The 22643-nt window shown below is 31.8% G+C and overlaps 3 protein-coding genes across 4 annotated transcripts; all 3 read left to right on the top strand.

Moving 5' to 3' along the window:
* The first annotated feature begins 2541 nt into the window (after nt 1-2541).
* LOC114408402 (peptidyl-prolyl cis-trans isomerase CYP21-1-like) lies at nt 2542-7162 on the top strand. Of its 2 annotated transcripts, XM_028371440.1 has the most exons (7): nt 2542-2918; nt 5560-5635; nt 5774-5821; nt 6115-6138; nt 6228-6410; nt 6535-6610; nt 6775-7162. In XM_028371440.1, the coding sequence occupies exons 1-7, from the start codon at nt 2790-2792 to the stop codon at nt 6935-6937; spliced, it is 699 nt and encodes a 232-aa protein (XP_028227241.1). In that variant the 5' UTR covers nt 2542-2789; the 3' UTR covers nt 6938-7162. The 2 variants fall into 2 exon arrangements, with proteins under 2 accessions (XP_028227241.1, XP_028227242.1); XM_028371441.1 differs by lacking the exon at nt 6115-6138 and having other exon boundaries at nt 2557-2918.
* A 1765-nt stretch (nt 7163-8927) lies between these two features.
* On the top strand, nt 8928-10147 carry LOC114408401 (actin-depolymerizing factor 5-like). Its single transcript, XM_028371439.1, has 3 exons — nt 8928-9046; nt 9140-9399; nt 9762-10147. The coding sequence occupies exons 1-3, from the start codon at nt 9026-9028 to the stop codon at nt 9910-9912; spliced, it is 432 nt and encodes a 143-aa protein (XP_028227240.1). The 5' UTR covers nt 8928-9025; the 3' UTR covers nt 9913-10147.
* A 6475-nt stretch (nt 10148-16622) lies between these two features.
* LOC114408400 (subtilisin-like protease SBT1.6) lies at nt 16623-19474 on the top strand. Its single transcript, XM_028371437.1, has one exon. It carries the CDS (start codon nt 16821-16823, stop codon nt 19152-19154), a length of 2334 nt encoding a protein of 777 aa, XP_028227238.1. The 5' UTR covers nt 16623-16820; the 3' UTR covers nt 19155-19474.
* The last annotated feature ends 3169 nt before the right edge of the window (nt 19475-22643 follow it).

Raw genomic sequence — 22643 nt, 5'->3', positions numbered from 1 at the left:
TTCTAAATATGAAAACAAAAAAATTCCAACTTTTTTCATCCCCCTAAACCAAGGTAAAGACACTATCCCCATCACTACATTTTTTCCCTTGTCTTTAGTTGGGATAAGTATATAATAGCCTTACAATAAATATGAATCAAGAGAAATATAGACACAAAAGAATCAAACAACACCTATTAATAGATATAGAAAACAATGTGAAGAAATAGCTAAAATAGCTTAAATCTCCTGGTGCCATGGGCGAAATACGTATGGTAAAAAGAGGGAGTGAGGTGGGCTGAGCCTTAATTTGGTATTATTCCATAAAAACAAAAAAAAACTTAAAATTTTATCAGTAATATTATTCGTATAATATTTTTTTAATTTAACATTTTTTTTATCACATTGTTTATTTATTCTATAATTATTTTAAATTTATCACATTTTTTAATTTTTTATTTATTGAATAAAAAAATAATTGAATGTTTACCATTATACAAAACATCATACTCATTCTCTAATTACTTCTGCCTCTTAACTTTGGTGTTCGAGGGATTGTGTCCCGTTATGGCTAATAAATTATCAATGGGTCGGGCTTAGCATTAACATAAATTAATAGACATTATAGATACATAGCCATAAGTCTTTAAATGTCACTGGAATCCAACTTATTACATACTCACTTGCTATGACGTATAAGACATTTAAAGAAGTTTTTAGCTGCAAAGAAGAGCACATCGAATCTAATACCTAAGTCGTATACAATTAAAAGACTTACAGACATTGTTCTTGTTGAAATAAATGTGTTTTAAATTTTTATAAATATTAAATATATTTGCTTCTTTCTTTTAAAATATGAAAAATATTTATTTTTCATTAATTACTGGCTAGATTTCTATATTTTCACTATAAACAGGGGTGTTCATGGATCATAGTGGAGTATGATTCGATCTTTGAAGCAAAAGTAATCTGAATCAAATATTAAAATAATATATATTTTTGTTTAATTTAATTCAATCATATTCAAAATAAATTTTAATTAGTGAATAGTGTAAACAAATATCGGCGATATATCAAAATTACCTAATTATCATGCCAATATGAGGATTAATCTAGCTCACTACCATATTTTATTTATTATAATTCTTGACTAAAGATTAAAAAATTGTTTAAATGGAGAAATCAACTCTTCAAAAAATAATAATAAACCCGGAGAAATCAAGCATGGTTGACATTGTAATTTGAAAGCCCATAATTCATTTTTTTCTTACAATAGTCATGAAATTCTAATTTAAGTTAATTCGAACAAATATCTTGTTATAATTCTTAAAAATTATATTTAATATGTTAAAACTTTTCTAAACTTAATTAACTTTTTCTATTAGATCCTGCTAGGATTTATAAAGGGAAATGACACTTGAGGAAATTTCATTAGAAGATATAAGGATGAGGACAGATATTTTCTTCATCAGAATTTTTTTACAGGCTTCATCGGAATTGTTAAATTGTGGAATGCTCACTATTCAGCATATGAATAAATTGTTGTGATGCTATTATAGCTTAATTTGGTTGTTTTAATTTCATGAGTTAAATATATAATTACGGTAGATATAGATTGAAAACTTTAGGCCTAATTTGCCAAAAAAGTTAAAAAAAAAAAGAGATAAAATCTGTCCAAAAAAAAAAAACTTGAGCTTCTTCCTCCTCGATTCTCTCCATATATGTATTTGTTTAAGATAAAAAGTTTGAGAATAAAAAATATAATTGTTTTAGTTTATCATGTTAGCATAATGATAGAAGGAAAAGTTTATAAGTTTTTCTAAAAAAATAAGGGTAAAATTTATCAAATTAATTTATTAGAAATAAAACTTTGTCAAAAAAAATAAAAAATGCAATTAAGCCAATATTTTATTATTATAATAATCATAGCTAATTCAAGTAACATTACCTCTGAATGAAGAATATTCCGGTCTTTAAAAAAATCATGGAATGCACGGCATGATCAAACTCAATAAAAAGAGCTCACATACCAAAATAAAAACCTGTCCTTAATTTCAGGACTAATCATTCTAATATCTCGAGTGATAAAAAGGTAGATTAATATTCTTAAGACAAAAAAGTTAAAAGAAATAATTTGTTAAAAGAAGTTTATTATCTCAGAATAAAAATTATTTGATAATTTTAAAAATAATTAAAATTATTTAACAAAATATATTTTATAATATTTCAGGACATTCCTTGAAATTAAGAGTATACAGAAGATCTCACATTAATTATGGTTGTGTTGCGTCATGTGTGACAATCTTGTCAATGAATAGGAGCTTCTTTTGCTTCAAAATTTGAAGATTAATTCAGATGAAAATGAAATTGGTGGAAACTTATACAACAATGAAAATTTATAAAAGTTAATCATTTTTTTAATGTAGCAATTTCAATAAATAAATAAATAAAAAATAGCATTACATACGGGGTCCACTCGTGTCCCCTTCATACAATATAATAGAATTTCCCCGTAAACCAAACCTGAACCAAAGCATGACTGCATGCATGACAGCTTCTGTTGGAAGCATAAAAAATTACTACATTGTGCTTTGATTTTAAAATCAAATAACTTTTATTATTTTATTTGGTTTGCACATTTATGCCCTTTGCAGCGCCTATATACTGCAACTGGAACCTTCTTCAACCTTCAGCGACTGCGCATTGTAGCATTTTTGTTGTCACTGGGGATAGAACGTTTCCGAGACCAACCCAGTAAACTCTCTGCGATGGAGGATCACAAAGTTGCGATTTTTTTGTGATTGGATCGGATGCGACTCAGCATTGTGGGTATCGAAGCAATGCATAGAGCGATCTCGTTTCTCATTCAACCGCGATGCCTCCTTCTCATAGTTGTTCTCTCAATTTTCTTGATTCTCGCATTATCTGGTTCCAAACGAGTATGGTCCTTTTCTTTGTTTATTTGCCTTGTGGATTTGGTTCGGATAGTTGAACCGGATTTCGCCTACATTGTTTGATCTATTATTGAATTTGGCACTTTGAATCTAATGGGCCGGTTTCCTTTGAATTTGATTTGATTGATTGAATGGGTGGTTCCAGTTGTTTTAGATGCAATTCAATTTCTTTCCTTCTTTACTTTTACTTTCTGATATGAAGCAAATGCAACCAAATTTTAGCTTATGCATTGCAGTATGGCTCTCTGATTAATTTTGATCTTGTTGTGGTAATTGTTGTAACTCTTTTACTGCTTGGTGGGCACATGCATTCATATTCAGTTATGATATGGCTTGAGCCTTGATACTGCAGATTGTGTTGTTGCCAGCCTTTGCATTGTAATCCACCCCTTTCTTTGTGGCAAATTGTTTAGCTACCTTGGGGAATGGTGATGATCTTTTGCATGCTTTCTGATGGCTTTGACTGATGATGGAGGGTAGGGATACATTGGCAAATTGAGTCTTCAGATTGATAAGTTGTGATGAGTGCAGATAGTAGAACAAAATATTAACATAGCAAAGAGTACACATACAAAGGCATTTAGATAAGCAAAAGAGGAAGTGGACTTTGGGACATATTGATGAGAAGGAAAAATCTTAAATACGGCACTAGAAAAATTTTCCTTTTATGTATGATAGTGCATTTGATTGCTTGGTAGATTACAGAAGTATTGTGATCACCATTTGAGGCTGATTGTACAATGACTTCCATATTACTAATGTTATACTTGGATAACATTTGGAGTTTAGATATAAGGATTACCATGGTCGAGAGAACTCTTATGATGTGCTGAGTACTTTCTGTTATTATATCTACCTATGTGGCTTATGGATTCTTTAGGAATATCTGAAGTATGATTCTACTTCTACCATGTGTCCATTTGTCTTGGTTGAGTTTTATCAAGAAAGGAAGTTCTGAATTTGATTTTATTAAATTTTTAGTGAAGTTTGTCCGGAAACAGCCTCTTTGCATATGCAAGGGTAAGGCTGCGTACAACATCCCTCTCCCATACCTTCGCATAGCGAAGAGCCTCCGGGCAATGGGGTACGAAATTTTTAGTGAAGTTTGCCATTAAGAAGGAAAAGTAAATTATACTTGGGGGTTAATCAATGTTGCATGCATGGATGTGAAACTTGTGAGTCAACTCAGCAAGTTTTTGGGCCACATTATTTTTTCCCACAATGCAGCATTTTTGAGCCAGAAACTAGTATTTTGAAACACTGGCAGGGCTAGCTGGTCTGACTAGTGAACTAATACGGTAAACAATTTGAGTAGCATATTTGAATGACTATGTATTAAACAGTTGTGGCCCAGTTTTAATTGGTTTTAAATTGATTTGAACCTTGTTAAATTGGTACACCATATTATTAGTTGAATCAGTTTTAATAGGTGTTTTAAATATTATTTTTATATTAGGTAAACTTTTTCTAGTTTACAAGTTGACTTGGAGAGTCTCCACGAATTTACATAAACTCTTAAGTTTTGACAAATTTGGTTACAAGAGTTATTTATATACTTCCATTTATAGTTTGAACTTGATAGGGAGATGTCGGAATTAACCCCTTATGTTTGTTTACCATTCAATCTTTTTATTGGCACTTGTTACTCCTTGGTGTGCCCCAAATAAATATCTCAGATGTGACTTGCAATCAGAAGCCAATATCTTCTTAGAGTTATACTAAAGGCAACCACAAGGATTTAGCTAACACCTTAAGATTTTAGGAATGTTGGTTGTTGATATGGTATTAGAGCCCATTTCAGACTTCGATCTACTGGTCAGGAGTTATATGCTTGCAGCTCTCACTTTTCTAATGAAAAAAAATTAATTTGTATATGATGGAGTGTGTTTTTTTTTTGGAAGGCAAATAAGAATAATATATATGATGGAGTAGGTTGTGTATTGTCTTTGCTTCTAACCAAACGAATCAGAAATGTGCTTGTCGATACTTCAATTCCAAAGGACATGTTGAAGAAGCATTAAGAGATATAGTGAAGCCATTCATAAGCTTTAACCTTAAAAAGTAAACTTGAAGCAGAGTTGGTTCTTAATGGATTGAACCTTCGAAATACAAAGCAAGTTCTTTCCTCCACCACATTATACATATACAGTGAGGGACTTAAAAATTTTGAGTAATGGATCCAATGATGAAAGGACTTGGGAATTTGAGGATATAGTTTGATGAATGCTCACATGGGACAAGTGTCATTGGATTTTTTATTGAATTTTTATATGTCCTTTATTTGTTAAAAGTTAGTAGCATCGGACTAAATAAACTTAATGTGTGAGAGAAATTTTTTTAACAACGTTGGGACAAAACTGGTAAACCACTAATATATTAATGAATAAAAGTAAAAAAGTCAATGGAGGTTCATTGCTTTCTCCATAAACTGGCTTCATCCCTTTATGGTTGTACACTTTTATTAAGAGAACTAGCCATAACCCTCACAATTTACACTTGTTTTAGTGATAGTTTGTTTGAATATTGATGGTTCATTCATTTAATATTTTTTATTTCCCATCTTGATTGGTTATTGTGTTTTTGTCAATAGTTGTAATATTTTGAAAATTCACCTTTATTGTTGTAGGTTGAAGAGAAAGAAGAAGAACTTGAAATTACAGATAGAGTATTCTTGGATGTTGATATTGATGGACAGCGTCTAGGTTTGGAGCAATTTTTAGAAATTTGAACCAATTCTCATTTGGACCAAATTGATTAATTTACTAAATAATTTGGTTAGAAGGAGGACGTGGACAGATAAAAGCCACAACTTATCATTTGCAATGTACTAATTTCTGCAGGTAGGATTCTCATTGGATTATATGGCAAAGTTGTACCAAAAACTGTGGGTATGTTATTGATTTCCTAATCCAATTCTTTAGTCTGTAACGTACTTTACTTAAGTAGGAAAACGAAGTTCCCTTTTACATGAATCAATGGTGAGCAGACCCCTTAGTAGAAATTGTAAAGTTTGTGACTTGGAGTTATCCTTTATGTCTAGACTTCAGTTTTTTCAGTAAATTTAACACAAAAATATGCCTGATGAAGCTACCTCATTGGATATGATGTCATTTTACACAAGTATGCTTGTACTATCCTTGTGCATTGCAATTTTAATTGATTGAAAATCTTCGGTTTGCAGAAAATTTTAGAGCTTTGTGCACAGGTACTTGGAGTCTTCATTTTGTTTTGTTAATTTAACCTCCATCTTGTTTGCACTTTACTTACTAATCATGAGTATTGCATATCGTGTAGGGGAGAAAGGAAAGAATGCCAGTGGTGTAAAACTTCATTACAAAGGAATACCATTTCATAGGATAATATCAGGTTTCATGATTCAGGGCGGTGACATTGTTCATCATGATGGTAGAGGATATGAATCAATTTATGGTGGCACTTTTCCTGATGAGAATTTCAAGATAAACCATTCTAATGCTGGTCTGTAACAGATATGCTTGGATGCAAGAATTTTAATTTTGAAAAAAAAATAACTTGACATTTTTCTTTATTTTTGAGGTGTACGATTAAGCTGTTTCCCTGTAAATCTACTGCTCTGTTGCAGGTGTAGTCTCTATGGTGAATTCAGGTCCTGATTCCAATGGCTCACAGTTTTTTATTACAACAGTGAAGACCGCTTGGTAAGTTATTCTGCCATGCAGGGAAATTGTTCAGATAATTCTGAGTCCTGTCAGTTCATGGTGTAGACTATTTGATAATGTTGTATGCAGAAACGACATAATTTACAAGTTATAGAGTATCTAGTTATGAGAAATTGATATCAATTGGCTTGTGAACTTTCCAGGTTAGATGGAGAACATGTTGTTTTTGGCAAGGTTGTCCAAGGCATGGATACTGTGTTTGCAATTGAAGGGGGTGCTGGAACCTACAATGGGAAACCCAGAAAGAAGGTAGTTATTGCAGACTCTGGAGAGATACCCAAGAGCCAGTGGGATATGGAAAGATGAGCTTCCTTGGTGAAACGGCAACAAATTATTCGACAAGTTCAAAAAATTGAATTAGATCTTTGTTTTATAGTATTAAATTTCCTCTGTAAAAATGCCTACGAAATATCGCTAGTCAATGGTTCGAAAAAAGTCCCATGTCAATAAAATGTTTCACAATAGACCCATTGGTATTTAATATGTAAAAGTGACCTAAAATAGCCAATCATCTTTCTTCTTTATTGGTAAGTTATTTTTCATATTTTTTAAAGTTTTTCAAATATAGTTGTATGTTTCCCGTGATGGTTTGTGCATTATATGAAATTTTGGAACTAGAATATCTAGCAAACTTCTTAAAAAAATTTAACGATAGGTGTTACTTGTACACTTTTTTTTTTGTTTTATTTTTCAAAAAATTACTTTAGTTACCTTGCAAAATATTATTATTATTATTTAAAATAAATTAACGATGCCTCTCAATCATTGCACAGGTGTGTCCAAATATTATTTCTTATATTATAAATATAATTTTGATAGATTTAAACTTTATATAATTTATATATGAGAGGTAGAACAAAATATCGATGATTATATCTTAACCTATATAGCGGAGATTAAAACACACATTCATGTTATTTGATATTTTACTAATTTTATAGATTATTATGATATTGCCACACAATTTTGAAGACTAAAATGGTAGTTCATTTAAAAAAAGTACTAAGACTTTTTTTATGTGATCACATGAAATAAGAGATAGTACTATCTCTTATTCTCCTATTTAAAATGATCCTTTTGTTATTAAAAGAATCTAATTTAGTTAGTTTTGTATATATATGAATTTTTATGAATTCTTTGATATTTGATACCTGAGTTTGATTCTTAATTTTTTTATGAATAAAAATTAATGATTGCCTCACTAAATATGACAAGTTACTTGTATGTATCTGTGTATGGAAATGGACTGAATAAGTTATATATAGGCTTGAACTTCATAAGAAATACTTGTGTACTTTAAATGATTAAAATTAATTTGCATTATTCACTGTAAACAAATAGAAAAGGCCAAATGGTACAAATTCATTCCGTAGATTTGATATCAAGAAAGATTGTGCACAAATTGATGCCCTTATGCTTTGTTGGTAAAAATGATGGAAATAGAGTATAAAAAAATATAAAGTAAATATTTAAATTAAAAAATAGTTTATAAGAAATATAAAATCCACACTAAATTTTGGAAAAAAAAATTATCATATGTTTTGTCTCTATTTCAACTCTACCAAATAATGGGTAAGTTTCGATCCACCTTTTTTTTTATAATATCAATCCATGATCCAACCTCTTTTTTTCATTTTTGTACTGGTCCAATGATATATAAGCACGTCGTTCCAAAGTAACTTCGTTCACTAACTATTTTTATTTGTACTGCAGGTCCAAGAACATTTACGTTTGACTTGCTGTATAACTGTATAGTTGTAACGATTCTTCTTCAAAAATTTATTTCTAAAATTTAATCGATTGCCAGATGTGTGTGTGAATGATTGATATTTTATTCAGAAGACTAGATTGATTAATTTCAGTGTAAAGATAAAAAAAAAAATACAACCTAAAAGCAGATTCCTTGTTACGTAAATGAAAAAATAAATATTTATTTACTTTTGTAACGGTGACTCTAATATTATATTAAAATTAAAAGTTAAAATTAATATTTATTGATTAAAAAATATTTAAAATTTTTTATAGATAAGAATCAAAAGATATTAAAGAATTTACAACATTCTTTTACTTAATTATTGATTATCTAGCATATTTTAAATATTTATAGTATCGAATTATAATTATAATTAATAAACGAAATGATATATTAATTAAATAAATGTAAAGAAATAATTAAATATTTAATCCATGTTTTTTAATGTGATAAATTGAGAGCATACATAAAAAGTTGGAGAAAGTAAAAAAGAAAGTTTAGATAAGGCAAAGGACAAAAGTGTAAATAGGAGGGAAGATGAATGGCATTTGAGGAGCTAAACTTTATATATAGGGCCAGCTCTCATACCACCCGACCAACCATTTTACATTTACAGTAACAGTATTGAAATTTCGGAAAAAATGGCGATGGCTTTCAAGATGGTAATGTTACTCTAATTATCTGCTTATTTAATTTATTAGATCACTTAATTAGCTAGTTCATTGATGTTGATTTGTGAATTGACTTCTGATCAGGCGACGACTGGAATGTGGGTTACAGATGAGTGCAAGAACTCGTTCATGGATATGAAATGGAAGAAGGAGCACAGATACATTGTTTTCAAGATCGACGAAGGATCAAGGCTCGTCACCGTTGATAAACTCGGTGGCCCCACCGAGGGCTATGATGATCTCACCGCCTCCTTGCCCACCGATGATTGCCGATACGCGGTTTTTGACTTCGACTTTGTCACCGTTGATAACTGCCGCAAGAGCAAGATCTTCTTCATTGCATGGTGCTTCTTCATCTGTTTTTCATAATTACCCTTTTAACCCTCTTTTTCTTAGTACTTATCCTATGTTTTATTGCTGTTGATCCGTGGTTTTATGCATACAAACAAAACAAAAGTAGCCTACCCAGTGTCTGGTGGCGCTATTTTAATTATGAGTTATGTCGTCTCTAACAGTTGTTGTAATAATGTTGCATATAATGGCTCAATAATTTATGCGGAGGAAACAAAATGAAAGTTCTTTTTAGGTACAATTATATGATGATTTCAGATGGTAGGGGGGGACCCGAGTGGGGGATTGATTTGCTTTAATTATCTAATATGCATGATTGAATTTGAATTGAAATATTTATAATATATATGATCAGGTCTCCAACAGCATCAAGGATTAGAGCAAAGATTCTATACGCAACTTCGAAGGATGGGCTGAGAAGAGCGCTGGATGGAATCAGCTATGAACTCCAGGCCACAGATCCAACTGAGATGGGATTCGATGTAATTAGAGACATAGCCAAATAGACAGATAGAGATTCAAATTAAATACGAGAGTCCTTTTATCTTCAGTTCAGATGTGGTTCCACGTTGAGTAGTTTTAATTTAGCAGCTCCCATGACATGTGCTCTCCTTTCTTATCGTTTTGTATCATCACCCAGTACTTTGGCTGGCATGTTCAATGTGATATATAATGTATGTGGGGCATGTAATCTTAAATCACAATAATATACTATATCTAATAATGTGGTTACCCCATGTATGCAATAGCTAGCTAAAACCATAAAATTATGAAAACTGTTAGTAAAAGGGTAGATTAACTTTTTATAAACTAACTTGATGTGTTAACATTGATTGATTTAATCAATGCTTTTATGCATAATGTTCATTCTTAACTACGACAAATAATAATAATAATAATTAAGGGTTTAATTTAAAATGGAAACTTCAATTAAAAATATAACATTTCATCTTTTCTATTTCAGCTATAATTTTTCTACTATTCAATTTTTAATTATTACCCTTACCATCATGAATAACATAACAAAATCATTATCGTCGATTATGTTATTATTGTTGTTTTACTTGATGGTAATTTAATATAAAATCTAGGACAAAATGCAAAAACGCTCTCTACACAATTACATGTAATACACTACTCCATTTTTACTTTCACACAAATTTTTCATCAATTTATATAAATACAACTTTGAGCCTCTCTATTTTATTTTATTTAAAATTTTGATCTTTTTATTTTAAAATAGATATATTTCATCTCCTATTTTAAAAAAAATTACAATTTTAATTCAATTATTACTTTTGTCTACATTTATTTCTGTTATTTTGATTCAACTAAACTAAAGAATTAACATATTCATTTAAGAAATGATTCCTGGTATGGATCTAAGATGGCTATGAAGGGGTTGTCGATAATTCACAATCAATTACAGTCACTATATTCTTCATCGATATCCAATTTGCATATTGATGGTAGCAATAAATCTTCTAATATTGTGTCATAAAAAAATCCACTATATATTTAACTTTAAGGCTAACATGTATCTGAAAATCTTATTTATTATCAAATATATTGGTACTATTAATATAGTCAGACCTGAGTTGTACAATTCAAGAGATCTACTAAGTTACCTTGGTTTAGTCTCTAAATATGAAATGATTAATCAAATTAGTACCTGAATTAAAAAAAAATGAAAAGATTATTCTTACATTGTGAGTTGTGAATCAATGTAGTTTTATTATTAGTTGGTGCCATTTAACTTTATTAAAAGGGTTGAATTGACATGTTAAGTGTCCAAATGATAGTCAACTAGTACATATATATACATGATTATCAATATAGAATACAAATTATTAAAACATTAGTATAATAATTATTAATTTTTCTCTTTCATATGTCTTTATTTTGTTATCATCCATTAATATATTTTGCATTAGTCTTCTGATCTACCCATTGATTTATTTTTACCACATTAACTCCTAAAATTAGGTTGTGTGAAACATATATAATTAAATAGAAAGACTCACCATTTCTTAATGTAGGATCAGCCTGATAATAAGTAAGGCTTCAAGTAAATATTTAAAGAAGTTTTTTTATTTTAAATAAGAGAGGTATATATTAGACTTTTTTTGTAAATATATGTGATTTTTTTGTTTTAAAATTTAATACCAATTTAAATGAAAGAATAAAGAAACTTTTCACGTCTTAGATATTGTGAATGAATGTCACACTCAATAAAGGAAAGAGAAAATATAAACGCTGATCTAATTGAAAGAGTGAAACTAGTGAATGACTTACTGTTTTGAAAACACGTATTTGCACTTTCCAGAGCATGGAAACAAGAATTTGTATCTTTTTTCGTTGAACGTCCGTTTGTAATGGCAAACAAGTAAATTGACTTACGTGATTTAATCTCCAAGTTATATACTCTTAATTTATTTATTTTTCGAACGTGTATATACTCTAATTTATACACAGAATAAATTTGACTTTAAGGTTTACATGGTTTTAAACTAGTTAAGCAGTTTTATATTAGTATTTGATAAAATTGATTTTAAGAATTAAATAAATCACTCTAGTGACGATTCCTTGTCTAATCGACCCACCCGACCCGGTGAAGCTGAACTGAACAGGCTATTTAATTTGGGCTAGGTTATTCTTAACGTGTCTCTAGAGGAAGCATTTGTCCAACCCTGTGAAAGCTATCACAGTTTTATACCTAAAAAGGCTCAAATCCAACCTTTTTTGTTGAGGGTAACGGGTAACCTTTTATTTCTTTAGAGTTACATTTTTAGACACTTTTGCTTTGGTTAAAAAAAGTATTGTAATCATAAGGTAGGAGAAAAAAAATTAAAAAATCCATCTGATTTATTTCAAAATTATAATGTTAGTTTAGACCTCAAAAGAAAATATAGTGTATGTATTGATAATTATAATAATCTTTAAGCCATCATCTAATCATAAATGGATCTATATTATAAGTTTGATGATTTTTATTATAAGTATTTTAAAAATCATATCTGCCATGACAGATCATAGAGATGAATTTTATTTTTTATATTTGTAATTTAATTAATTTTTTTATAAATAAGAGTTTTTATTGATAAATTATTTAACTCACAAATATTCTCTTAGAATTTAATGTTTCATATTCTCTATTTATATTGAACGCAAATGATAAGCAACTCATAGCATGAGCATTCCAACACAAAATCTTGCAAAGGGATCTTAGTCTCAAGATTTGATCTTGCTAAGATTTATTATTGGAGCAGGATAAAAAATGAAAGAAATATGAGAGTAATGTAACACTCTCTCCACCAAAAAAGCAATTAAGATCTCAAAATGAATTTTTCTATTGGAGATGCTCTCATAAGGAATAATAGCTTAAATAAGTGACTCTATCCAATTTTAAGCAACAAAAAATCACAAGTGAATTTACCTTAACTTTTGAAAATAATTTATAATGTTTTTATGAGTGGTTCTTAAACTTGATTTTAAATCATATGGATAAGAATGATAAAAAAAATAATATGGATAAGAATTTGCTAAAAAGGTATTTTATTTTATATCACAAAAATCATAATTAAACCTTGTTAAATAAAGTTAGGTTATTTATCTTAATATCAAAATAAAAATAGTAGATTTTTTATGATAAAATAATTCAATATTTATTTAGTTAGCTAATAAAATTATCAAAGTATGGATTAATTAATTAATAATTAATTAAATTTAAATAATATATTTATCAAATTAGAGAAATTCAATAAAGTGTAACTTTTAAGAGATAAAACCCAAAACATTTATAATTTGGAAGGTAGTCCCCGCCATGAATGATTGTCAAAGGCGTCCATGATTTATAAGAATTGTTGTTTCCAGCACAGATGACGTCAGCATTGAAGGTCTCAGGAGCCGTAATTGAATGCTCCGCCGTGATGAGCGTGGGCATCTCAAAGCTCAACAAACGATGAAACAAAATCACTCATTACAATATATGGTGTAGATTCATCAACCCTTTTTTTATTGCCTAAAGATGATCCAATCTATCAAATGCCCCAATCCAATCTAAGATTTTATTTAAATGAAAAAGACTATGCATTTCATCAATATTTAATTAAAAACTTAATAGGGAACTCATTCTGCTAACTTTTAAAACAGTAAGAAATAAGATAGGGAGAAAGTTTCTTTAACGGAATCTTATTAAATATCTAGAAATATAAAAATAAAAATATGTTTTTCCAAATTTATTAGAAGATAATAATAAACAAATTTGATCATGTTTTATTTTAGAAAGACGACATTTTTATATTGATTTGATTGGCATGGAAAGAGGAGAAAATGTAGATTTATGTATTTATTAGGTAAAAGTACTATTAATATTCACTATCAATTACTTTTCTACTTACTATCAATTTTATTATTCTCATTATCGTGTATATTCCTTGTTAATGTGTAAATTATAATTTTATTTTACATTTTTTCTATAATTCTTCTTGGTTTGTTTCCTATCCAGTGAAAATTATACAACAAGCAAAGCATATTTAATTGTGTTTTAAGTTTGAATTTAATTTCATATGTGCATGTTTAAATGATGCGCGAGTCATGTAACATCAAATTATGGTATAATTGATAGTTGATATAAAATATAATAATGTCTTTAATAAAAATAATATTTTGTTAACATAACATATATTCCTAAAAAAAATATTAACCAAACATATATTTAAACATTCTCAATAATATAAAAAATTCTCAATAATTAACAACACATTTTTTTGAAATGCACAAAAATATCATTCCCATCTAATATTGTTAAGACTAATATTTATAAAAATCCAATAGGATTTCATAAAACAAACGTGCTACATTGTTTTAAAGGTTGAGGATTAAGTTGCACGTAAACAAGATCTAAGTTTAAAGTTCATTTAATTAAAGTGATTATATTTTATTTATTTCCAATTTTTCTACTCAGCCAAATAAATAAAGAGAAGTTTTGACTTTTTCTCTCTCTTCTTTTCTCCCCTCTTAACATTAAACATAAAAAAACTACTAATTTTCGCTTATTTGATATTCCCCATCTTTTCTATATATAATTACTTTTTTATATCTTTCTTTTTTCCTTACTTCTTTCTACTTTTAAATAAAGCATTATACTGTAGTGGTTTATATGGTTGAAGGGTTAGCCGGTCTAATAGAAATTAAAATTTTGGTATTAATATATATGAAAACTATTTTAAATACATCTAATAGCATAAAAATGTTGTTGTAAATTGTATTTTATATTCTGGAATTTATAAAATACAGAGAAAATTCCCTTTGTTCATAAATTACAAAAATAAAATATAAATAGAATAAGTGCATTTTACTACAAGATAAAAAAAAACATTGAACAAATTATTACTAGTAAATATGATATTATTTTTTGTATCATCAATAATTCAATATTATGATGATATTTGATAAGGAACATTTTGCTTACACTTAAATTACTTCCTTGAGAACGAGATTCTCAAGAATAAAATTTCTATTTTTTTAATGTAAGTTTTCTAGAATAATGTATCTATTCCTAATAATAAATGTTTTATTCCTAAGTTTGATAAAATATATTGTAGTATTTTAAAAATAAATACATTTGATTAAAATAAAAAAAATACAAACATTAATAATTGTATTATCAACTTGATAGTAATAACAGGCATATTGATGGTAGTAGTAGTGCAATCACAGCTAGCAATAACGACACTAATAACAACCATATATGGCATGCTTACATTGTAATTAATCAACCAACAGTAGTATATACATCAATTATACTAATATTTTTTTATTAATATAATGCATCATACTATTAAATTTATTATTATGTGTATATTAAGTTGAATACACCAATAAAACAAAGTTTAACAAGTATTTTTCTTTTCTGTTAATATATGAGTTGTTCTTTTAGTGTTTCCTTTGTAAAAGAACAACTTTTTTATATATATATACAAGTTCGTGGCGGAGAAAAAGATCGAAGAAATTAGTGTTTTAGACCTAGCTTATTTCTCGAAGTAGATAGGAGTTGAAAATTACATGAACAATTTTATTGTAATATGTCAATAAAAACATTATTAGGCGAGGCTACAAATTCTCATGCATGCACGGAAGCAAAGTGCGCGAAGTACATGGGAAGGTGAGAAGATAACTCATAGCACATTCATGATATGATGGAGTTTCATTGAGTAAAACCAAGAATTCAAGATAAAATAGTGAATATATTTTCTCATCTAAATACAAGAGATTGACATACAATACCCTGTGAATAGTAATAAAGTACTCCTAATAAGGATAACTAGTATATAGTGACATTAATAAATACTAGTATAGCAATGCAGTAGAATAGTAAATAAGCAGCCATATATAGTGACATTATTAAATACTTATCGGAATGAGAACTTCATTCTTTTTAAATAAGCTTTATTAACGAGCATTTAGGGGCATAATCAATGACACTCAACAACAAGGATTTAGCGGTGAGTTATTGCACTCTTAATAATTTAATAGAGTTAGAAAATGGTGAAGTAATGACTCGCCCTACCCACATCGATAAGAGTTTATGTTAATTTTAGATTAATTAAAGTCACGTTAAAGGCGAAAAGATGGGAACTGTAAACTGTTCATTTGACACATCAAGGGAGTGTGTAGGTTCTTATAAAGAAAGGATATACAATGAGCAAAGATATAGGGCAATTTTACACATCATGTGGGTATGATATAATGGAAAAATAAATTAAACAAAGATAAGAGAAATAGTAGGAGACGTGATGAGTCATGAGTGTGAAAAAAGCTTGAAACACTCAAAGAAATTTGAGTTAATATCTAAACAACGCTCATTAGTAAATTTTAAAATAAAAGATAACCTCACAGTTGAAGAATATGAACAAAAATCTTATAAAAGCGTATTCATTAAAGATTACTAATAAAGTGTGAAGAGCTATTTGGGTTAACATTCTTTCACTATATAATTTTTGTTTCTTGAAATTATTCTTAATATCAATTAAAATATTGAATACAAAATACTTAAATACAATTATGTGTGTGTAACTTTATCTTAAAAATTATTGCTAATTCTAATTACAAAAACAAAATGATAATTTTAATTGGAAGAAACAGTTATCTAATTTTTATCCAAAGTACTTAAGCCTTTCCATGGACCGTACTATAATAGTTAAGGCATAATCAGGGAATCCCATGGCAGTGTTTTGAACAGAACCATGGTTATCCAATTCTGGCAAACAGTGCAATTAAAGCACATAAATTGAACATGGACCACGCACATTCCACACCATGAAATTCGAAGCATCATTCGCCAAATTTTGTTATCCCACGACCCTGTGTGGGCGTGTATATATCAGTTCTGACTCACTCACTGGTATTACAAATGGCTAACATTATGCGGAATGCTGATCCTCCCGCGCTCCTTTCCTGCAACTTGTTGTTGTTGTTTTTCATTATTCTCTTTAGTTTTCTCCCACAAACCATAGCGCTGCAGTATCAAGTTTCGAAAACATTCATCTTCAGAATCGATTCAGAATCGAAGCCGTCAGTTTTCCCCACACACTACCACTGGTACACCTCCGAGTTCGCAGACCCAACCCGCATCCTCCATCTCTACGACACCGTTTTCCACGGCTTCTCCGCAGTTCTCACCCACCAACAAGTCGCTTCTCTCGGCCAGCACCCCTCCGTCCTCGCCGTCTTCGAGGACCGCCGCCGCCACCTTCACACCACTCGCTCCCCTCAGTTTGTTGGCCTCAGAAACCAGCGTGGCCTGTGGTCCGAAACTGACTACGGATCCGACGTTATCATCGGAGTGTTCGACACTGGAATCTGGCCGGAGCGCCGCAGCTTCAGCGACTCCAACTTGGGCCCCATTCCTAAACGCTGGAAAGGGGTTTGCGAAAGCGGCGTGAGATTCTCTCCCAGTAACTGTAACAGGAAATTGATCGGTGCCAGATTCTTCTCTAAAGGCCACGAGGCAAGCGGCACTTCCTTTAACGACACCGTCGAATTCCGTTCGCCTCGAGACGCGGATGGCCACGGAACCCACACGGCGTCAACCGCGGCGGGCCGTTACGTTTTCGAAGCCAGCATGGCCGGCTATGCTTTTGGAGTCGCAAAGGGCGTGGCTCCCAAAGCAAGACTAGCCATGTACAAGTTGTGTTGGAAGAATTCCGGTTGCTTTGACTCTGACATTCTCGCGGCCTTTGACGCCGCCGTGGCCGACGGCGTTGACGTCATTTCTATGTCCATCGGCGGTGGCGACGGCATTTCCTCCCCTTACTATCTTGACCCCATTGCCATCGGGTCTTACGGTGCAGTTTCAAGAGGTGTGTTTGTGTCTTCTTCGGGTGGAAACGACGGGCCCAGTGGCATGTCGGTGACAAACCTCGCTCCGTGGTTGACAACCGTCGGAGCAGGCACCATTGATCGTGATTTTCCGGCGGAGGTTATATTGGGAAACGGACGAAGACTCTCCGGGGTATCTCTGTACTCCGGAGAGCCGTTGAAGGGGAAAATGTATCCCTTAATATACCCCGGAAAATCAGGGGTTCTGACGGATTCTCTGTGCATGGAAAACTCATTAGACCCCGAACTGGTAAAAGGGAAGATAGTGGTTTGCGACAGAGGAAGTAGTGCGAGGGTTGCGAAGGGGTTGGTGGTGAAGAAAGCCGGTGGAGTGGGAATGATTCTGGCTAACGGAATATCCAACGGAGAAGGTCTTGTTGGGGACGCTCATCTTCTTCCCGCGTGTGCGCTTGGTGCTAACTTTGGAGACGAAATCAAAGAATACATTAATTTCTCCGCGAACCCCACGGCTACAATTGATTTCAAAGGCACCGTGGTGGGAATCAGACCGGCACCCGTTGTGGCGTCGTTTTCGGCGAGGGGGCCCAACGGGTTGAGTTTGGAAATACTTAAACCGGATTTGACGGCACCGGGGGTCAACATTCTGGCGGCCTGGACCGGTGGGGTTGGGCCTTCTGGGTTGGACTCCGACACCAGAAGAACCGAATTCAACATATTGTCGGGCACCTCAATGGCGTGTCCTCACGTGAGTGGCGCAGCGGCCTTGTTGAAGTCGGCGCACCCTGATTGGAGCCCCGCGGCCATAAGGTCTGCCATGATGACAACCGCCACGGTTTTTGACAACACCAACGCTCTGATGATTGATCAAGCCACCGGGAATGCTTCCACGCCCTATGATTTTGGCGCTGGCCATCTCAACCTCGCTCTCGCAATGGACCCTGGCTTGGTTTACAACATTACCCCCCATGATTATGTCACCTTCCTCTGTGCTATTGGTTACGGGCCCAGGTTGATTCAGGTCATTACCGGATCGCCGCCGAATTGTCCTCGGAGGAGGCCCTTGCCGGAGAATCTCAATTACCCGTCGTTTGTGGCGGTCTTACCGGTGTCGTCGTCGTTGTTGAGCAAGACGTTCTTCAGGACGGTGACGAATGTGGGCCCGCCGAGTGCGGTGTATCGGGTGAGGGTGGAGACGCAGGCGGAGGGGGTGGCGGTGACGGTGAGGCCGTCGCAGCTTGTATTTTCGGAAGCAGTTAAGAAGCGGAGTTTTGTGGTGACTGTGACGGCGGATGGACGGAATCTGGAGCTGGGTCAGGCTGGGGCAGTGTTCGGGTCCCTTTCGTGGACGGATGGGAAGCACGTGGTTCGGAGCCCCATGGTGGTTACTCAAGCTCAACCGCTTTAATTTTTGCGAAACTTGCGCTCAGGCACTTTTAATCGATGTGGCCATTCGTCAAAGGTCAAACAAAGATGCCTTATAGTTTCTTCTTTTCTTTTAATTTTCTAGTGTTTTTACTTTTACATGATGATGTGTCTCTCTTGAATGCCTCTCTCATCAAGAATGTGGCAACGTGCTTTAGTTATAGCATGAAATAGTTGCATTTTTCCTTTTTTGTTTTGGGTTTCCTTTAAATTTCATTGTGTATGTTATAGGCTAGAAGATTACTTATACTCCATGCAACGAACTTAATTTATATATGTAATCTCAGTCAAGATTATTGCGTACTTGTATCACTTGTCACCACCAAATTATACATTGTGTGTGAAGGTAGTGTATATTGTTGAGCAAAAAATCGAAATGCACTGTAAATAATATAAATTATATTTTTAATATGAGTATATTATTATTTTAAATTATTATAAAACATAAAAATAAATGTTTTAGTTTTGAGTCTTACATTAAATTTCATAAAATGGGTTTAATATGGATTAATGATGTTTAACACCTAAATTATTTTAAACATCTAATGATCAAATAATCTTCACTTCTCTCTCTATTTTTCTTTATCAACTATATATATACCTGGCTAGAAGGGTTAGGGTACTGGGTCCTAATCTTGATAATGATTGTTCTGATAGACATAAGTTTGCAGTAGCATGCTTGAAATGGAAAAGAAGGCGAGGATTGAGGACTGCTAGATAAGCCAACCTTTGACATTGGGTATGATGATTGATGAAGCACATGGAAGTGCTTGTGACTCTATGATGGAAGGCAACCTTCCATTGGCCCCAATCGGAAAGCAAAAGTAGTCGACAGGAAACCTACAAAGTAATTGATGAAATCCACCTTTTTCTTCCCATAAGGGACAGAGGGTGAGAGGGGTGACCTCGTGGATCACAGAATAACCTTCACGAATGAAACCAATTAATTTTGTAACACATTCACTGCAATTCTCTCTCAGTTATTGAATATAAAAGCGATAGCTAGTTTTTAAGAATTATATCATTAACCAGTAAAAAAAAAAAAAGAAAATTTGTAAATCCTAAATAATATCATAAGATTCACCGAAAATAAATTAGTTACATTTTCAGATATGCTCTCCGTAGTTTTTACTTTTTAGGTACAGCAAGTAGAACGAGACCAAAAAGACGAACGAATGAAAGAAAGTATATGAGAGGGTCACGTAGAATGGGTTAGAAAATGAAAATTGATTAGCCTGCTGCATAAGACTAACTAATAAGATTCTAGTAGCATTAATTTAATATGAACCCAATTGATCCTTTAAATTGCTGTGTCGCATAAGCTTCTTAGGGCTCTCCCTGTTCACTGCTCAATCTTGTCAATTTTTGTTCGTTTCTGTTCTGGAAGCTCCTTTGCTAATACGAAGGATCAAATATTGGCCATGCATGCTTTGAATGAGAAAGCTCTATCTTGCTCTCATATATATTTGGGTAAGTATATGTGGTATTGTTATTAGCAATAAAATTCACTCTAGTTGAATAAAAAATTATGAAGTTTTCATCGAACTAATTCAGGATGTCATGCTATTGCTTATAAATAGCACATGTACGCATACTGCATAAGGAAGGAATTTGAATGCTAATTTGTTGCGTTGAGATTGTTTGAGAAGTATTTCAGCAACTTATACTTTACAAAATATATTTTTTTAAAAAGTTATAATTTACTAAAATATTTTTCTACAAAATATAGGTTTTTTAACAGCAGTACTACATGAATTCTATTTAGATAGGAAACATTTCCAGTAGAGAATAAATGTAGAGTGAAACTACACATAAAAAATGATATCATGTTACTATTAAATGTTGAATACGAGTCTTTGTTATATGCTATAATTAGCATTATAACTAATTCTATATAGACTTATTTACTATCGTTTGACCAAATAAGTAATTTTCAAAGTGATTAACTGGAATGTACAAAAAGTTTATGTTTATTAAATTCAATACTATTATAAATATATTGAATTTAAGAACTTCATACAACCATGCAACATTCATGATATTTTATGCGATAATCAATAATTAGTTAAAAATTACATTGCATCACAGTATAACTTATTTACCAAAAATCTAAAATATAAAAAATATAATTTATATATTTAAAAATATTTATTTATTATAAATTTTAATTATAACACAATAATATAATTTATATATATAAGTATTTATTTATTATAAATGTATATAAAATAAACATTTATAATGTGCATTGCACATACTAAAATATTAGTTATAATAAATAAGTGTGAAATATTTGTTTTTTTGTTTGACTAGTAGAAATCAAACTCAATTACCAAGGATTTTATAATAATTTATGTATATTATTTAACCAACAAAGTTAAACCTGGTGGTATTGCTAATATCAAATATTTGTGATTTACAAAAAGTAATAAATTGTGTATTTTGACATTAAAATTATAGTTTTTATTTGGAAGGTATAATATAGTAGTATAATTTATAAAAGGAGAATCATTAGGCCCAGAAAAAGCTGAGAGCCTACAAGGAGTTTAGGAGCCATACCTTGTTGCCGGCCCAAAGGCATAATACATGTTCACTTCTGCCCATTCTCAAGGGCAGCTAAGTGTTTGTGTTAGTTTGACAGAAAATAAATAAAAAATTGACAGGAGGTCTCTCTGTAAACAAGCATGTTGTACTACTTCGCCAAATATACTTTTGAGTTTGGAGGCAAAATTTTAATCTCAAGCTGTCAAACATAGTTTTGAAGAGCAACAAAATATGATCTCAAACTGATTTTCCTTTAAACATACTTTTGGATCCTCCCACTTGAGTATGCAGACAATGCACATTCCATTTATCGTAATAGAAATGGCACGGACTCATTTCTATTAACAGACTAATTAATCCACAGGTTAATTGATTCAGGATGGTGGTGTGATGCCATCATCCCAGTTTTTTCCAGCTTAGTGAGTCTCTGCTGATATTATCAAGTTGGAACTTCAGTTACCCCAAACATCGTTTTCTTCATAAACCACACCATTCCGCACGGAATTGACATAATTAACGAAACTCTATGGGAAATAAATGGAAAAGTTGTTAGTTCGTCTATAGAGTGCTTAATGTTTTGTCAATATGACCCGAAATCCACATCTAATGGCGACTGTAATTATGTCAAAATCGATTGATTGTGCTAATAGGTATAAGGCCAAGTAAGACTATTTTAAATTTGCCAAACTCAACCGTGGCCATTGGCTTATGGGCTAGTTGTTATTGTTAGGTCTTGACTTATCTTGCTTCCAAACCTTAATGCATGTGGCGGGCCTGACGGATTTGGAGCACACAATCTTAAAGTGAGATCTTGCCCAAGAAATTGAAAATAGTCTCCCAATTAATACTCTCAATCTTATCTTTTTTATTATTATTACGTTTTGTGAAAGGATCAGTTCATAAATTAGTTTGTGCCACCGATTTCAGA

Source organism: Glycine soja, chromosome 4 (genome assembly GCF_004193775.1).
Source record: "Glycine soja cultivar W05 chromosome 4, ASM419377v2, whole genome shotgun sequence".
NCBI lineage: Eukaryota > Viridiplantae > Streptophyta > Magnoliopsida > Fabales > Fabaceae > Glycine > Glycine soja.
This window is presented reverse-complemented; position numbering and strand designations above follow the sequence as displayed.

What these genes read in the sequence shown, in the direction of transcription:
- LOC114408400 (XM_028371437.1), top strand. Translation starts at nt 16,821, where the DNA reads ATGGCTAACATTATGCGGAATGCTGATCCTCCCGCGCTCCTTTCCTGC.
- LOC114408402 (XM_028371440.1), top strand. Translation starts at nt 2,790, where the DNA reads ATGCGACTCAGCATTGTGGGTATCGAAGCAATGCATAGAGCGATCTCG. An exon ending in CATTATCTGGTTCCAAACGA is followed by an intron (nt 2,919 to 5,559) that starts GTATGGTCCTTT and finishes TTATTGTTGTAG; the next exon opens with GTTGAAGAGAAAGAAGAAGA. An exon ending in ACAACAGTGAAGACCGCTTG is followed by an intron (nt 6,611 to 6,774) that starts GTAAGTTATTCT and finishes TGAACTTTCCAG; the next exon opens with GTTAGATGGAGAACATGTTG.
- LOC114408401 (XM_028371439.1), top strand. Translation starts at nt 9,026, where the DNA reads ATGGCGATGGCTTTCAAGATG. An exon ending in TGGCGATGGCTTTCAAGATG is followed by an intron (nt 9,047 to 9,139) that starts GTAATGTTACTC and finishes ACTTCTGATCAG; the next exon opens with GCGACGACTGGAATGTGGGT. An exon ending in AAGATCTTCTTCATTGCATG is followed by an intron (nt 9,400 to 9,761) that starts GTGCTTCTTCAT and finishes ATATATGATCAG; the next exon opens with GTCTCCAACAGCATCAAGGA.